Source organism: Diceros bicornis, chromosome 4 (genome assembly GCF_020826845.1).
Source record: "Diceros bicornis minor isolate mBicDic1 chromosome 4, mDicBic1.mat.cur, whole genome shotgun sequence".
NCBI classification, from domain to species: Eukaryota; Metazoa; Chordata; class Mammalia; order Perissodactyla; family Rhinocerotidae; genus Diceros; species Diceros bicornis.
In genome coordinates, this window is record NC_080743.1 from 91,736,042 (window position 1) to 91,754,001 (window position 17,960).

General features: G+C 34.9%; 1 protein-coding gene across 4 annotated transcripts in view; it reads right to left on the reverse strand.

The window, feature by feature from the left end:
• RABGAP1L (RAB GTPase activating protein 1 like) overlaps positions 1 to 17,960 on the reverse strand; it is a 689,292-nt gene that overhangs the window by 212,940 nt on the left and 458,392 nt on the right. For all 4 annotated transcript variants that reach the window (XM_058540018.1, XM_058540017.1, XM_058540020.1 and 1 more), the window contains one exon: positions 17,259 to 17,402. In XM_058540018.1, coding sequence (XP_058396001.1) covers positions 17,259 to 17,402 — 144 coding nt within the window. The remainder of the gene's footprint in view (positions 1 to 17,258; positions 17,403 to 17,960) is intronic.

Consider the following 17,960-nt stretch of genomic DNA (forward strand, 5'->3'; position numbering starts at 1 on the left):
AAATAGAGCTTATTAATAGAGGCATTAGCTCTATTAATCCTAACATGAAAATCCCAACCTAGTAAAGATTTCTTGAAGAATAAAAATTCAAAGGGGAAATGCAAAGTGCCAAATTACTAAACAAACATACAAATTTAATATATAAATTAAAGATCATAAAATTATTATATCTTCAAAGCATTTCAATCAATAAAGATAATTTGTGGTATTGTCAACTACAGCTCATGCAGAATGATATTTTTTGCCACCAAACTACATCACAATTCTTTTCTTTGACTCCACATATTCTCAAGCACTGTTCCAAACAATAAAAACCTAGGAGGCATGCTAGATCAAAACACTGGGAGAGTATGAGCCTTTCCCTTCTGTGACCCAGCAAGCCAGCAAGCGAACAGACATTACTTCAGAGGCTATTCACTTACTCAGAGAGACCATTCCGAACTTAACCACTACGCCACTGGGCGGGCCCTCTTGTTTTTTTGATTATAGCCATTCTAACAGGTGTTAGGTGATATCACTGTGGTTTTGATTTGCATTTCCCTGATGATTATTGATGTTGAACATCTTTTCATATGCCTGTTGACCATCTCTATGTCTTCTTTGGAAAATGTCTCTTCAGCTACTCTGCCAATTTTTTAATTGGATTGTTTGTCTTTTTGCTATAGAGTTGTATGAGTTCTTTATATATTTTACATATTAATCCCTTGTCAAATATATAATTTGCAAATATTTTCTCCCATTCACTATGTTGCCTTTTCATTTTGTTGATAATTTCCTTTTCTGTGCAGAAGCATTTTAGTTTGAAGTAGTCCCACTGTTTATTTTAGCTTTTGTTGCCTTTGCTTTTGGAGTCAGATCCAAAAAAATCATTGCCAAGACCAATGTTAAGGAGCTTACCACTTACGTTTTCTTCTAGGAGTTTTCCATTTTCAGGTCTTACCTTCAAGTCTTTAACCTATTTTGAGTTAATTTTTGTATATGGTGTATGATAGTAGTCTGGTTTCATTCTTTTGCATGTGGCTGTCCAGTTTTCTCAATACCATGTACTGAAGAGACTGTCCTTTCCCCATTGTATCTTCTTGCCTCCTTTGTCACAGATTAATTGACCATATAGGCATGGGTTTATTTCTGGCCTCTGTATTGTGTTCCATTGATTTATGTGTCTGTTTTTATGCCAGTATCGTATTGTTTTGATTATGATAGCTTTGTAATATAATTTGAAATCAGGGAGTGTGATGCCTCCAGCTTTCTTCTTTCTCAAGATTTCTTTGGCTATTCGGAGTCTTTGGTGGTTCCGCACAAATTTTAGGATTGTTTGCTCTATTTCTGTGAAAAATGCCATTGGAATTTTGATAGGGATTGCGCTTAATTTGTATATTTCTTTAGGTAGTATAGACATTTTAATAATATTAATTCTTCTAATCCACAAGCACAAAATATCTTTCCATTTATTTGTGTCTTCTTCAATTACTTTCATCAATGTCTTAAAGCTTTCAGTGTACAGATCTTTCACCTCCTTTGTTAAATTTATTCCTAGGTATTCTATTCGTTTTGATGCAATTGTAAATGGGACTGTTTTCTTAATTTCTCATTCTGATAGTTTGTTGTTAGTGTGTAGAAATACCACAGATTTTTATATACTGATTTTGTATCCTGCAAACGTACTGAATTTATTAGTTCTAATAGTTTTTTGGTGTAGTCTTTAGCGTTTTCTATATATAAAATCATGTCATCTACAAACAGTGACAGTTTTACTTCTTCCTTTCCAATTTGGAGGTCAGCATTCATTCTTAATGTTTAATTCTCATTGAATATATGTCAGTTGATATTACAACACAGCTATCTTAGCTCTCTCAGATTTTACCTTCTTACACATCTGTTTCATCATGCCATTACCCTGATTTAAACTTTCAGTGGTTTCTCATTTATTTAACTGTGCTTGCCAAACTGGGGTATGCCAATTCCAAGGTACAAGTAGCTGTGCGTGAGGGGAGGAAAAGCCAAAGCAAATATGCTACATCTCCTGGGACAAACAATTTTTACTTGAATATTTGAAGGAAAAAATATTTATACCAAAACAGCTATGGCTCTACTATGGAGCAAAATGCAAAACTCAATAATGAATTTTTAATATATGATGTGCAACTTTAAAGAAGCTCTGAGTTTGGGAGACTCTCAGGCACATAATAGAAACTCAATAAATGTGTCAAAAAGACATCACAGAGGACTTCATTCATTTATTATATAAATAGTGACTACTATGGCCCAGCAATATTGGGATTGAACAGTAGACTTCCTCCAATTTGGATCAGGTGTTCCTTGTTCTTATGAGCTCATCTCCAATACATGACTAGTCTCAGTATATTAGGTTGACCATGGAAATTGCCAATATTCAATAATTTTTTACTTAAAAAATGGCAAATTCCTATGATTCAACATAATACAAGAGTCTTTCTATCTTATTTTTATCTGATCACCCCAACCTGTCTCCTTCCAAAAATATCAGTTAGTTCTTTGTCTCCATTATCAAGTACTGTGACTGGCCTAAAACAGAGCACAATATTTGTTGGCCTAGGGCTCAGCCTGGGTCAATTTGTACATAATGAGCACAAACAAGCATCTGAAGTTCCATATTTTGAAAGAAAGACTGGTAACAGAAACCCCTGACCCCCTTCAGGTTGAGGCACAGAAGACTCCTGTCAGGCGTTAACAGTACCGGCAGAGCACGAGATAAAAAGAAGCGGGAAAACTAGTCACACTCACGCTCCCACACCCTACCTGAACAAAGCATTATCCTACAGCATACTGCTGAGCTTACATATAACAAACCCATTATAATAAACAATTCATATAAGTATAGAATCTTTTAAGCTTGATCATATCTTTTTATTGTCAAAGAAAGAAATAGGTTTAGTCAAAGTAAGAGTGCCTGATAGCAACCATAAAGAATTTACTGAGTATCAAGGAACACTTTTCTTTTCAAAAAAAGTTATTTGTGAATGTGATTTTTAAAAAGCTTTGATACTTTGGGAAAAGGAGAAATTTTAGATTTTCAAAAGAGATTTTTAAGCTTAATATATATAGGAAACTATTAATGATCATATATCATTTTCTAACTTAGTGAAAGTAAAAATCCAAATAAGGTCCCCAAATAGTCTGTATTGGAAGAATGCAGATTCATCTTCATTCCCTGCTCGGCAACTGCTAACTCTAAGAGGTTCCATCTTGTTCCTCACCTACATCTTCATGAAATAAAATATCTGCCTGTTTTTAATCATAATTTGTCCTGCTGCAGCATTTCTGTGAAACAAATCTGATCCAGATACTAGTGCTGAGGAAGTTTAGCTGTTAAAAACACTCATCTGTTCTCTGTCAACTTGGCTTTGTTGATAGGCCCACAGTAACATCTGACCAAAATAGCCTTGAAAAAAATCAACAGACCAAGGTTTTTACCCCCAGAATGAGCACAACCACAGAAACATTGCTGTATTTCCCTTAAGTTTTGTGTTTCTCTGAATTCATTACCTTGAACTATTACTTTACTTCCTAGAATTTGCCAATATAATGAATTCTAAGAAACGAAAACTGCACTCTCTCTTGCCTCTCCATCCACTCTTCTCAATCCTCCAGAGAAAAGACTATGCCTATATAATTCCATCACTATCATATGGGACAGAAAGTAGTTCCCCAACAACTCTGCTACTGCTGCTTTGATGATTAAAATGATCAAAAAGCACATATCCTTTAGCCCACACACATTTAAATGTAAGTACAAAAAACTGTTAAATCAGCATTCCTTACACTTTAGAAAATTCAAAAATTGGGGAATATTTGTTAAACAAGCAGATTTCTAGGGTCATATCCTCAAAGAATCCTGAGTCGAAGATGGGTCTATAGAATTTGTATGTTTAACAGGCACTCCCCAATCCCCCAAGTTATTACTTTAATTGAGATATAGTTCAAATATCATAAAATCTTTAAAAGTGTACAATTCACTGGTTTTTAGTACATTCACAAGGTTGTACAACCATCCCCACTATCTAATTCCAGAACATTTCATCACCCTGAAAAGAAACTTCGTACCCATTAGCAGTCACTCCCCAATCTCTCCTCCTCCTGGCAACTACTAATCTACTTTCTGTTTCGTGGATTTGCCTGGCTTCTTTCACTTTGCATAACGTTTTCAAGGTTCATCCATGTTGTATCATGTATCAGTATACCATTCCTTTTCATGGCTGAACAATATTCCATTATATGGATATACCACATTTTGTTTATTCATTCAGCAACTGATGGACGTTTGGGTTGTTTCTACTTTTCAGCCATTATGAATAATGCTGGTATGACCATTCAAGGGTTTTTCTGGTAAACCTATGTTTTTAGTTCTCTTGGGTATATACATAGGAGTTGACTTGCTGGGTCATATGTAACTCGGTTTTTAACTTTTTGAAGAACTGCCAAACAGTTTTTCAAGGTGACTGTACCATTCTACATTCTCACCAGCTATTTATGAGGGTTCCATTTTCTTCACATTCTCACCAACACTAGTTTTTGTCCATCTTTTTGATTACAGCTATCCTTGTGAATGTGAAGTGGTATCTCACTGTGGTTTTAATTTGCATTTCCCTGATGGTTCATGAAGTTTAATATCTTTTTATGTGCTTATTGGCCATTTGTATATCTTATTTGGAGAAATGTCTGTTCCAGATCCTTTGCCCACTTTTAAATTGGGTTATCTGTCTTTTTGTTGTTGAGTTATAAGAGTTCCTTATACAGTCTAGATACAAAGCCCTTATCAGATATGTAATCTGCAAATACTTTCTCCCATTCTGTGGGTTATTTTTTCACTTTCATGACAGTCCTTTGAAACATGGAAGTTTTAATTTTTTGTGTGTGTGAGGAAGATCGGCCCTGAGCTAACATCTGCCAATCTTTCTCTTTTTGCTGAGGAAGACTGGCCCTGGGCTAACATCCATGCCCATCTTCCTCCACTTTATATGGGATGTTGGCTATATATGATCTAAATAAATCCTTAAATTAACCCATTAAGGAAAAGTTCTGATTTCTTTTATTCTGTTGTAACCAACATTCAGTTTTTTCAAGGGTTTTATCCAAATGCTAGATTAAATTCAAGGTTCTTTTTTTGAACTTAGGAAGATTTAACAGATATTTACTAATAGTAGTTCTATGATTTGGAAGATCAGGTAAAGGGGGTGAAACTCCACTAAGTTCAAAATATTATTTGTTATCAAGTCTTGTAAAGATTCAAAAGTTGAACATAGTTAATATGGTGGGTAAAATGTAATTTAGGTTTATCAGTAAATTTCAGATAAAATCCAAATTTATCTTTAATTACCAATGATAATAGAAAATTGGCTCATATTTCTTAGAGCAAAATACACAGGAAAAAAATGTTAGCTGGCACAATTTTAAAAAGTCATTTTAAAGACTGGTAGAAGCCTCAGAAAATATATTGCACTACAAGGAAGGAGATGGCCCTCTACCTGAGGGAACACTGGTACTTAAGACCATCATACCAGCAGTGGCTGTAGGTTCACCATGATCTTCTCTCCTGTCTTTCCCTACCTCCCAAAGAGGGATTCATGTAGGCTGCTTTGGGTCTCCACCACTCTCATACTCAGCCTGATATAGCTAGAGGAATGTTCTACTGTCACTAGACTAGTACATGATGACAAACAATACTGAGGGTCTCAAAAATGGATGGGATTATTAAATGTTAAGGGCTGGGTAAAATCCAATTGCACCATTAGATGAGCCAGGACAGAATATTTCCTCCTCTCTCATTCTCTTCCTGGGGCATAGCATAACTTTGCTTTTTCTTTTGGAACTGGGCACAAACTGACCTAGGATAAAAGAAGAGGGTCTTTTGTAATACAAATCTAAAAAGAGAAATGAGGTACAGATTCTTAAGAGCAAAGTTATACCAACAGGTAGTCATCTTGGTAGAGAGAAATGTCTGACTGTCTTGTATAGAGCAGATCCTGAGGACCAATGCAAGCTGTTTTCTTTCACTCTCTTTTTCAGCCTGGTTGGATCAGAAACATTCTCCAGAGTAATATCAGGTCAAACTAAATAATTGAAACCCAGGCCAAAAACCCTTTAAGCAGAAAATGAAAGACCACAGGGTAAAGGAGTAAAAGCAGAAGGTAAAAGATGGAGAACCTGGAAAAATAAGTAAAGATAGAGGAAGCTTCACAGAGAGGTTCCTTGAAGCAGCGGGGGGTGGGAGGGGTGTCAGAAAAGACACAGGTGTTACTCTTGAGGAGCAGGTGAGACCAGTAAAAGCATGTAGAGGAATCCCACCCCCCTGATTCCCCCCCTCACCCCCAGATGAGTCCTGTATGGATTACAACAGGTAACCTGAACTGGGAGAAAAGAATTATTCTATACATCTTTTAAGACTCACCTGTAGAACTGATCGGCTGTACAGTCGATTTTTTTTTTCAGTATTGGACTGTATCATTATGCTCTTCTAATATTAAGAAAGAGATTCTCACAGAACAAGGAATATTTGTAAAATTTCTATGTGGTGCATTATGAGACATAAACAAAAAGCAACTATAATGATTTTGGGGGAAAAAGTAAGATCTAGGACAAGAACTGGATCATGTTTCTAGATAGGTGAATAGGGAAAGTGACCTGTTTTTTAGAAGCCTGAAAATTTCGTGTATTTCAAGGTTGACTCATGGTATCTGAATATGTTCAGCACTATCAACTTCAATCCATAGTCACTTACTTTAAACTGTTTACTTTTCAGGTTGAAAGCTGCTTAATTATTAGATAAAATGTGCTTTGATTGTATTTAATACAAAAAAGAGCATTTAAATTAAAGGTTTTATCAGTACTGTTGGATATCTATCTTTCATCCTTCTACAAAGAGTCACATATTAATATTAATAAATGATCTTTTAAATACATTTGTAGAGAAAAGGAGAATATGAATACTAAAAATGCACTAATTTTTCTCTGTATTAAGGATTCTTATGGACAAAATGCCTCTCTGTCAATTAGCATAAACGAGAAAACTAGTCAGAAGTAGTATGTACCTACCTCATTGTAATATTGGAGAACAACTAGACCATGACCAGTAAACACCTTAAGTAAGAAACAACTACTAGACAGTGATGCAGTCCAAGCTGCAACCCAATAGGTCTATGAGCCATTGGAACACGCAGGAAATTGTTCTGGCATTATTCCTCAGCAAAGAAGAGCAAAATGGGCTATATTACTAGGACATAGACAAGAAGCAAAATGTCAAGTGGACTTCTAAAAAATAAAAGCTTCTGAAAACCGTGATAGGACAATCCAAAAAGCAGGAGACCAGAAGGTCCTATTATGCCTCTTTTTATCCAATGCAATCAGCAATTCTAGTACTGGTAGCTGGATATTATATGTCTGGATATAATTAAAAGGCCCTGGGTAAAGGATAAAAAGATCAAACCATCGTTTGGTTAAAAATGCCTAACAATGGGGGCCGGCCCGGTGGCGCAAGCGGTTGGGTGCACGCACTCTGCTGCGGTGGCCTGGGGTTCGCCGGTTCGGATCCCGGGCACGTCACCGACGCACCACTTGGCAAGCCATGCTGTGGTGGCGTCCCATATAAAGTGGAGGAGGATGGGCATGGATGTTAGCCCAGGGCCAGTCTTCCTCAGCAAAAAAAAAAAAACAGAGAGAGAGGAGGATTGGCAGATGTTAGCACAGGGCTGATCTTCCTCACACACACACACAAAAAATGCATAACAATGGATGCTGATGGTAAAGTAGCTGAAAAAGGAAGCTAGAGAAGAATACCAGGAGCATCAGAAGAAGCCATTTCATGGTGAAATTCTGCTCAACCATAGAAGGAACATTGGGGATATGAGGTCAAGAGTCTTAGACTGAGAGACCTCAACTGATGCTGAGAATTAATAAGACTCCAACCTTTAAATGAGAGTAGATAATGGGGGATTCTTAAGAGAAGCAAAGACTACTGGTCTACCTGCTATAGAGATGGACAAGAATAATCAGACTACTGCTCATGTGAATTAAAAAACAAAAACAAAAAACTATTTGTAAGTTGGCCAACTTAGAAGGTGAGGAAGGTGCAGGGCAACAGTCTGTTGAGAGAAGGTAAGAACAAACAGGACAAAGTATGTAAAGCTTTTAGTACAGCATGTGGCCCAGAAATATTTTCCAGAAAAGCCTGCCACTATCCTATCCTCAAATCTTTGAGACTTAAAAAGGGAAGCCTGAGAGTTTATCAACAAAAATTGGTTATGAATAAAACTGGATGGCGAAGGCAAGTAACTACTCTCCAAGACAAGGTGTCATTTTCAATCTACTTCCAGCAGATATTGTATGACAGAGTTCCTTCTCTACTGAACAATCTAAATAATTTATACATTGGAGGACTGTTGTTACTAATAATTGCAATGGACCAGTCTTAATACAAGTATTAGAAGATGCTTTCACAATCCAATTTCCAGACAATGAGAAGCATTCAAATACTTTATATAGCTTTGCAGATAATCGTTAAAATAATTTATATAGATCAAAGTCACATGCTGTCTTTATTTAAAACCCTACCTACAAAAACTATACCATGAAAATGATTTGGAACATTGCTACCACTTCAACCTTGAGGACCATAATTTTTAAGATTATACTCTATATTAAAACTGTGCTCCCCATTCTCATTAAATAAATATCTACGGCTGTATAATAAATAGTTTGTTTTTGAGATGCATTAGAGTTTTATTTAATACATATTATTATTTATCAAACCCTAAATTTCAAAGCAGGCAACACTAAGAATTTTAGTCCAGGTGGTATATGCACACTAGAAATGTTTTGTTGTACCAGATCCACCAATGACTCTTCTCAGAAAATCTGCCTCCACGTATAGTTCATGTTAGGTGGGCTGTAGGTCATGTGACTCAGCCAAGAGTACACCTTACCACAGTATATTGGACAAGAGATGGAAAACTAGCCTAAAGTGACAAATACCTGTAACCTATGACTATGCAGGCTTATTTTACGACCAATTAGGTTATCCCTCAAGAATTTTGTCTAAAAGATACATAAGGAAATTGCCAAGAACTGTTGACACTAGAGTTGAAAGGTGATGGTAGACCTTTCTGAGATATTTTAGGCTCTGTGCAAAACAAAGCCACAGAAAAATAGGTCAGGAAAGAAGGGAGAACATCCAATTCATAGACTGGGATACAGAGCAATATATATGAGTGCCTGGAGTTTCTTTGGTACCTGTCTTTTCTGAGGTCTACTTACTCATCATGTCGTGGATTCCCTCTATATTTATAATAAACCTCACTGTACTTGAGCTACTATATCTGGTTTTCTGTTTCTTAAAATATCTTAACTAAAACAGAAGGAATTCCTAAAGATATTAACTTATTTTTTTCTCTTAAAACTCAAGAGCAAACTTATTTTTCAGCCTGTGTGATTTCATAAAAACATTTAAATGAAGATAATAAAAATAATTTTATTCACTAATTCTTCATTCCTATTTTCCTTCAACAGATATTTCTTGTGTGTCTACAAGTTGACTAGGCATACTTAGTGTACGAAAAAGACATGGCTTCTCTTTCCAGAAATTTAAAATCTAGTGAAAGAAATAGGCATTTGAAAAGTAATACACAGTAAGTAAATAAATAACCACCTACTACAGGTTTTAACAGAGACAGTAAAAGGATGGACCTACCTAAGAATGAGTGATGAGGAAAAGTTCCTTAGAGGAAGTAACATTTAATCTTAACCTGAAGGAGCTAGCGAGGTAAAGAGTGAAGGATACATTCTAGGCAGAAGGGAAAGAAAAGACAAATGTTTTCAACTTGAAAAGATCATAAGTGTTCCAGAAACTAAAAGAAGGCCAAAGCTGAAGTACAGTGAGTAAGAGAAAGACTGACCCTAGCACACCACTGGGGAGGAAGGAAGGGTAAGATTACAGGCCAAGTGAAACAATGTGAGTTTTATTTAGCGGGTTTTTCAGCAGAAGAGTGACATGATCTGATATGTGTTTTATGAAAATCTTCTGGATGCTATGGAGAATAATGAGATAAAAGAGACAGGGGGTTTAAGTGGGAAGACCAGTTAGGAGGTTACCGAATAGGATACGATACTGGCTTGGAGATAGAAGACAGGCTTCAAGACCTATTTTGGAAGTGGACTTGATAAACCAGTGAGTACAATATTGTCCAAATATGTTCAATTATAAGTTGCTCAGAGATACATACATACGTAGTAAAAACATAGACATGCATGGGAATGATAAACATTGAACTCTGTATAATGGTTCCTCTGAGGAAAGCAAAGGAGGGTGTGGTCTGGAAGAGGAAATAACATAGAAAGCTAATTTCATTGCTTCTGTTTTATTTCTTAACCAGAGAGGTAGATACACAGGAGTTCACTGTATGTTTTAATGCTTTTTTGGTATATTTAAAATATTTAATCATAAAAATAACAGAATATGTTTAGTTATTTTATTCTATCCATGTATACACAGTTTAACTGCTATGAGTTTTTCTGAAACAAAAAATACTCTCTCTATATACAGTATATACATTGTGTATATATATATATACACACACTATATATATATTTATATATATAAAGTAACTTTAGTTATTCCAATTCATGATGAACTGAAAGATTTTTATTGGAAAAAAAATCTGTCACAGTATAACTTTAAGTCAGTGATCTTTGTTCTGATTATGAGGACTAAACACACAACAACTAAATACTGTGGGTTACTGAACAGGTATATTTCTTATTTAAAGGTACCAATATTGACCTTAAATGTTCCCAAGGGTACAAAAACCTGCTTCTAGAACAAACATTGCAGAGAAATTGTAATCCAAGCATTGCCATAAAAAAGCATGTAACAGGGGCCGGCCCCGTGGCTTAGCAGTTAAGTGCGCGCGCTCCGCTGCTGGCGGCCCGGGTTCGGATTCTGGGTGCGCACCGACGCACCGCTTCTCCGGCCATGCTGAGGCTGCGTCCCACATACAGCAACTAGAAGGATGTGCAACTATGACATACAACTATCTGCTGGGGCTTTGGGGGGAAAAAAAAAAAAAGAATAAAGGCAACCTGAAATTAAAAAAAAAAAAAAAGCATGTAACAATAAGATTCCCCAGTCACTCCACATCATCTGTCTCTAAGATGCTCCCTGAAGCATAGAAGCCAAACAACCAGCCATCCTTCCCTCCCACTACATTAAATGAAAACATGTAATCAACAAAACTTACCCCAGATGATCCATCAGCACATCCTGTCCTTGCTCTCTACCTTTGAAATCTGTCCAGAATTCAACCATTTCTCACCACCTCCACTGCCACTAACTTGGTCCAAGCAACCCAGATTAATGAAATTGCCTCCTAACTGGTCTCTCCCTTCTCCCTTTGTACTCTCCCACAATCTTTTTTCAACAATGCAACCTGAGTGATCAGGATAAAACATATATCAGAGCATGCCACTCAAAACTCTCCAGTGGTTTCCCATCCCAGTCCAGTAAAATCTAAATTCTCTACAATGTTCCAAAGACACTATTAAGATCCGCCACATTTCTCTTCCTTCCTTTATCTTTCTCCATAGCACCTAACACTCTGATATACTATATATTCTACTTAGTCATTTGTTTATTGTCTGTCTCTTCCACAAGGATAAAAACTTAATGAGGACAAGAGTTTTATCTGCTTTTTCTTTACTGTTGTATCCCCAAACTTGAATGATGCCAAGCATTTAGTAAGAGTTCAATAAATGTTTGCTGAAAGAATGAATGAATGAATATTCCTCTAAAGATCAGAGGAAGCACAGACAATGGTTCTGCCATTTTAATTTGAGGTTTCTGCCTCTTTCTGTAATGTCAAAATTAATGAAAACACAAGAAAGAGCTGTAAAACAACTGATGAGAGCACCATAAAGACCCTTGTAGGTGGGAAAGAAGTTAGGGTCTAGAAACAAGATTTTAAAGAGAGTTTCTTCTCTAGCCCTGCAGATTTCTATTGATAAATAAAACTTTAAAATAATCTATACAGTATTCATTGGTTAGTCAAAGTATTTTTTTTCCCTACTTGTGTGGCCAATTATTACTCAAAGTTTTCAGAAAAATTTATATTTATGTCCTTAATCATCCTTATATCAGCCAATTCTGATGTGTTTTAAACTCAGCACATTACTTGATAAAGGTATTAGCTAACACTACCATGGTAATCATATTGGAATATATAAATGTATCAAACCAATACACTGTACACCTCAAACTTACATAGTGCCATATATTATACCTCAATAAAAAATTCAATATATTACTGTTGGAGGGAGGAAAATGAGGGCAAAGAGTAAGAATATTATATAATGAATCTACTCTTCAGATAACAGCTTCAGAAACTGCTTTGAAAGGGGGATTATACTTGGTGGTATTTAATCATATATTGTAGTACTGTCACTTTTTTCATCATCCAAAGAAGAAAGGAGAAGCAGGAAATACACTCTAATTTGAAGGGTCAATGATTTCCTTAAATTTCATGAAATATCATGTTACTATATAAAGCTGAATATATTTGATACTCCAAAAATTGAACTATCTGGGAAGAGTCAACTTCATACACCAGCTGTCAGTTATCTTGTCAAGACTAAAAGAAATGTTGTTTCCCTTAAGTCTTTTGAAAGAAGGTGGAAGAAAAAAGCACTTTTGGAGAACTACTTGAATCACTAGTCAAAAGGAAATAAAATGAAACTTCCATTAAAGTCAATGGCTAAAATTCTGGTTTTAGCAAAGAAGCATCTCAACTGAGGGGAAACAAAGGTGGTTAGAAATGTATTAAAGAACCAACAGCTAGTTAACCCTCTCTTAAGAATCTCTGAAGTCAGCTAGTTAACTGAAAAAACTGAGAAGCAACTAAAAGGGCTATACAGGTGGCTGGAGTAGAATGGAGGGTAATGCTATTAACTGAATATTTATTATGTAGCAAGCACAGTGCTAATAAACACTTTATATTCATAATCTCATTTAATCCCTAAACCTGGGAGATAGGTATTGTTAGCTTCATTTTACACAGAAAGAAACCGAAACATACACAGGTACAGTAACAAGATGGTACGGGAAGGGTTAACTAAATCGCCAAATATCTTAACTCCAATGTTAAACTGTCTCTACGTTACTTCTTCTATAACTGAAAACAGTGTGGATTTTCCCCATCAGGGTAACATCTCTCACATAAGCACAAAAATGATTCAGCTCTTAGATCTAGCTCTTAGTCCCCATCTGTACACAACTTCAGAGATCAAGTGAATGAGGTCAATCACCAGTGAGTTTCATTTTGTTCCATATTCATGAACTCTAATCTGATCCCGGACCTGCCCTCTAAAAAAACAAAACAAAATAAAACAAAAACCTGCCCTTAATCACAAGGAAGACTTTCACTGAATAAAAACAACTTGAAAGGTAATGCTCAAAATACTTTGGAAAGCTGTTTGGCGGCATCTACTAGACCCTAGTATATGGATGCCCTAACCCAGCAATTCCACTCCTAGATGTGCACCCACAGAAGTGGACATGTAAGTTTATCAAAAGACAAGTTCACAAAAGTTCACAGCAAGACTATTCATAATAGCCCTAATCTGGAAATGACCCAAATGCCCATCAACAATAGAATGAAAGAATGGATAAAATGTAGTATATTCACACAATGGAACAAACAAACCATGCCTAGGCGCAACTATATGGATGAATCTCACAAACATAAGGATGAATGAAAAAGCTAGACAAAAATGAGTTCATATTGCATGATTCTATTTATATAAAGTTCAAAAACAATCAAAACTCATCTCTGGTGTTAAAAGTCAGGATAGTGATTACCCTTTGGAGGGGTAGGGACTGAAGGGGCAGTGAAAAGGAGAAGGGCTTCTGAAACGCAGATAATGTTCTGCTTTTTTTTCATCTGAGTGCTCATTACAGTAGCATGTTCACTTTGTGAAAACGCTTCATGTTTTACACTAATTTTTGCACATTTTCTTTTATTTTGTGATACTTCAATAAAAAGTTCTTTAAAAAGCAATGTTTTATTCTTGGTGGGTTAACAGCATACTATTTACACTATAATTGTTAGTACTTTTAGCCTTTTTCTTATCTCTCCACATAGACAGAGGAGTCAATAAAACAGACGGTTTTGCTCTTTTTTAAAAAATAATTTTCATCTCAATTATTGGCTAAATGACAATCTACAGAGAGTTCCATTCATCTCAATATAAGAAAATGTATTTTCAAATTCTAGTTTCAAATCCTGTTGCCATCCATCTTCACTAAACATGGGAATTAACCCAAGTCACCATATACTCAGCTTTAAATAAACATTTTAAATATAACTATTAACAACTAAGAGTTTTTCATTCAGACTGCATTGCCAAAGTCTACTAAAATTCTTCCCTTTTCTGCTACTAAATTAACTTCATATTCTTAACCTCAGGATGAATGAAGAAATCCTTAAAAGCATATAACTTAGGAAAATATGAAATGATGACATGCTTTCTAAGTGTAAAGTATCAAGCTCAATGTCTTTCTTTCTCACTTTGCCATAGGAACTTTGAACAAAATACTCTGTAGAACAATACATTTTTTTTGGTCAGAATGATGAACTTTGAAAAATCAACACTTTTCCATCTGAGAATTTCTTAGCTTTCCATTTGTAACTAAAGGTTAATTCATACCTTCAAGATTTGAATTGTCTACTTAAAAAAGAGATAATATGACAAAAACAAACATCTATGGATGATTCTATTTAAGACTATGTTACCATTTCTTCTTTTAAAATATTTTATCACATATAAAAGAATAGTTTTGATATAAATATTTTATTAACTACAAGAAGGAAAGGGGCAAAGAGAAAACACAGACAGGCAGGAAATAAAAGTTTATCTAAAAATTTCCTTTGCAAAACAGTCCTCTGACAAAGACGAGTTAGTGGAAAGAATGAATATCCTGAAGCACTCTACAATATTGTTCCCAATAAAGTTTATTTTGAAAAGTTACTTTATTCTGTTAAGGCAAGTTATTTATTTCCCTAGTTACCATGATGCTGTGATTACAACCTACTCCATGTTTTGGAAGCTATACAACTTCCTCAAACAGCTGGAGTACAAGTTTAAGGGAAGGGAAAGTAACATCCATGATGCTTTCATTAATTTTAATGAGCATTAAGATCTTTCAAACATTGTGATTATGAACCACAGTTGACAGGTGATGAGAAGGCTTATAAATTTTCTTTCCTTTTCCTACCATAAATGTTGCTAATTTTCTTAGCAACTGACATTAGAAATTCAAGTATTTTTAAGATGAAATTTCATGAAAAATTGTGAATTTGGGTTCCAGAAGACCCATGGACAGTGCTCCAATGTCAGGTACAGTACCATTCAGGTACAGACAATTTTAGAAAGTCACCATTCCAGTGTGGTAAAGGATAGCATTACTACTCTACCAAAAGTGACTGAGAAATCCAATTTGACTGGTATGATTGAGTATATTAATTTCATTCTCTTTTCTATAAGGAGCACTATAGAACCAATCTAGTATGAATCTAGATAATCTCTTTCAGCAAAAAAACGTGAAGCAATGATAATAAAGATTTGCAAGCTTCTACTATATATAAAGATAAAACTGTTAAAATGCCATACCCTCACTTTCCTATTTTTATAAATACCATGAAATACTAAACTCGGCTTATTATGCAATGATTATAGACCTATGAATATTTATCCATCAAAACTAACTTTTAGTATTACCTTGTTATAAGAACTCAAAGATACAAATTTGGTTTTTACTTTCAAAGAGTATTGCACTAAATTAGAGGAGTCAGAACTGTTCACCACACCAATTCGGATAATTAGGCAAAGTGGAGTTCTTAGTACAAATGCCTAAACTTGCTTTGTGCATACCGTGATCACAGCATTTTGATTTTGAATGAGGCTTTAGCTTGTAATTCTGCCTTCTTCGTTAAGGGTAAATTTAGATAGGCATTTTAGAAACTAATTTATAAGTAAAACAAATAGGAGAATTAATGTGTTATAAATCAGTTTCTCTAGCTGTTATATATTCCGAATTTGGGAACTTATTCTGTGACCCACAGCAAGGCATTCAACACTTCTTTATCAAAATATATTACAAATGTTTAAAAATCTTATACGCTTACAATATGCTCTGCAACCTTCAAATATTGTACAACTGCCAACTAGAACCTTTGAAGAACAAAATCCAGCTATGTTTGTATATAAAATGGTTATTGCTGTAACAGACTGAGAAATAATTGTTATGCTTTATATAGCTTATACATTGTATCTTTTTAAATCTCATTTCTATAATTAAATTTCTAGGTCCTAGAGTGATTAAAATGGTTAGTCTTTTAAGAAAGAGGCAATTTTGTATAAGAAAAGTAATGTAGTAAAACTCTCTAGATTATATTAGGCTTATACTTTTGATTACTCCAGCTTTTTAAGACAGTTATATTTTTATATACATTTATATTCCCAGTAAAAACCTTATTCTCATCCAGCAACTTTCCTATTACTGCTAAGACTATCAAACATTTTGATGGGCAGTATATGATGTACATTTGTGTAATATTGCTTATTTCTTTAAAAGAATAAAGTAAATAAATGCAGCCATCTAAGGAACTCAAAAAAATGAAAGAAACAAATACAGATACTAAGGAATTTTACAAACTAATTTTTGAAATATTCCACTGTACAAAAATATAATTATATGATATAGAAGCTTTAGTTTATCACTTCTCTATCATCTGGTAGAAGTCTCAAACATCATATACATAAGAGAGATCTTACGAATTGAGAATTTAACTACAATAAAACTTTCATTTATATTCACTCGTGGAGTATAATTGCATTACTCTTAAAAATACCTGATTCTAAATTCATTTATTTAACTTTAAAGGTCCTTTATATTAGTAATATCTTATTACACAGATATAGGCTTATTATGAATTTAATTATACAAATTTAATTACCTCATTTTACTTTGTAAGAATTATATATGCCTTAACATTTTCATTTCTCACAAATAATAAAATTACAATTAAAATAGTCTTTACTAAAAATTCAAATAGAACTTTTTGGTCAGTATTTATGGCTTAATGTCACAGGAAAAAAGAAAATGAAAAAAACTGTAACCATTTTCGGTAGAAACTATTTTCTACTTTGGTTTAGGTAAGAGATGGGAGTCACTCTACCTCACAGAGCAGTAAGTCAATGATGTGGAAGACCATGCAGAGTGGGAACTTGGCAGTAAAAAGAGTGAGAAACCACTGGGATGCATACATATGAGCTTCCAGGTTCAGATCACAAAAATGGTTGTGCAGGTCCGGTAACTGCTCCTAAAAGTCAAAGTGGAAAACTGAGGGGAAGGAACACTGCAGAAGCTTTATTTCCTGCCACAACTGCAATTTATGACAAGCTTTCTGAGATCACTCTCAATTTACCACAGCATTTGTTGAATTATATGTAACTATACAGAAGTGATGACAGGAGATAAGAATTGGGGATATAACAGAGAATCAAGGAAAATAAAGACAGACTTGTTATGAACAGATAACAAAGATCATCTCTTGCTCGCTTGACTGCTCTTGTTTCGTAGGAAACGCTTGCTCTGATAGAACACCTGCAATCTACTGAAATCATGACTCCAGGGTCACGTCACAGCACTCATTCAGAGCTCAACTCCTAACTAGCTAGGAAAGAAATGTATCCTCTCTTTGGAGACCACTTAATATCTACATCATCTGCGTTCTATGACATCACTTCTGTATATTTTGGGGGTACTTAGAAAAGCCCAAAACATAACCAAACTTTAAAAAATCTTTGACATATTAAAAATGGCAAAGTACAGAAATTGTGCAGGTGTATAATGTAGGAAATTGGATGTCTTCTAAAAA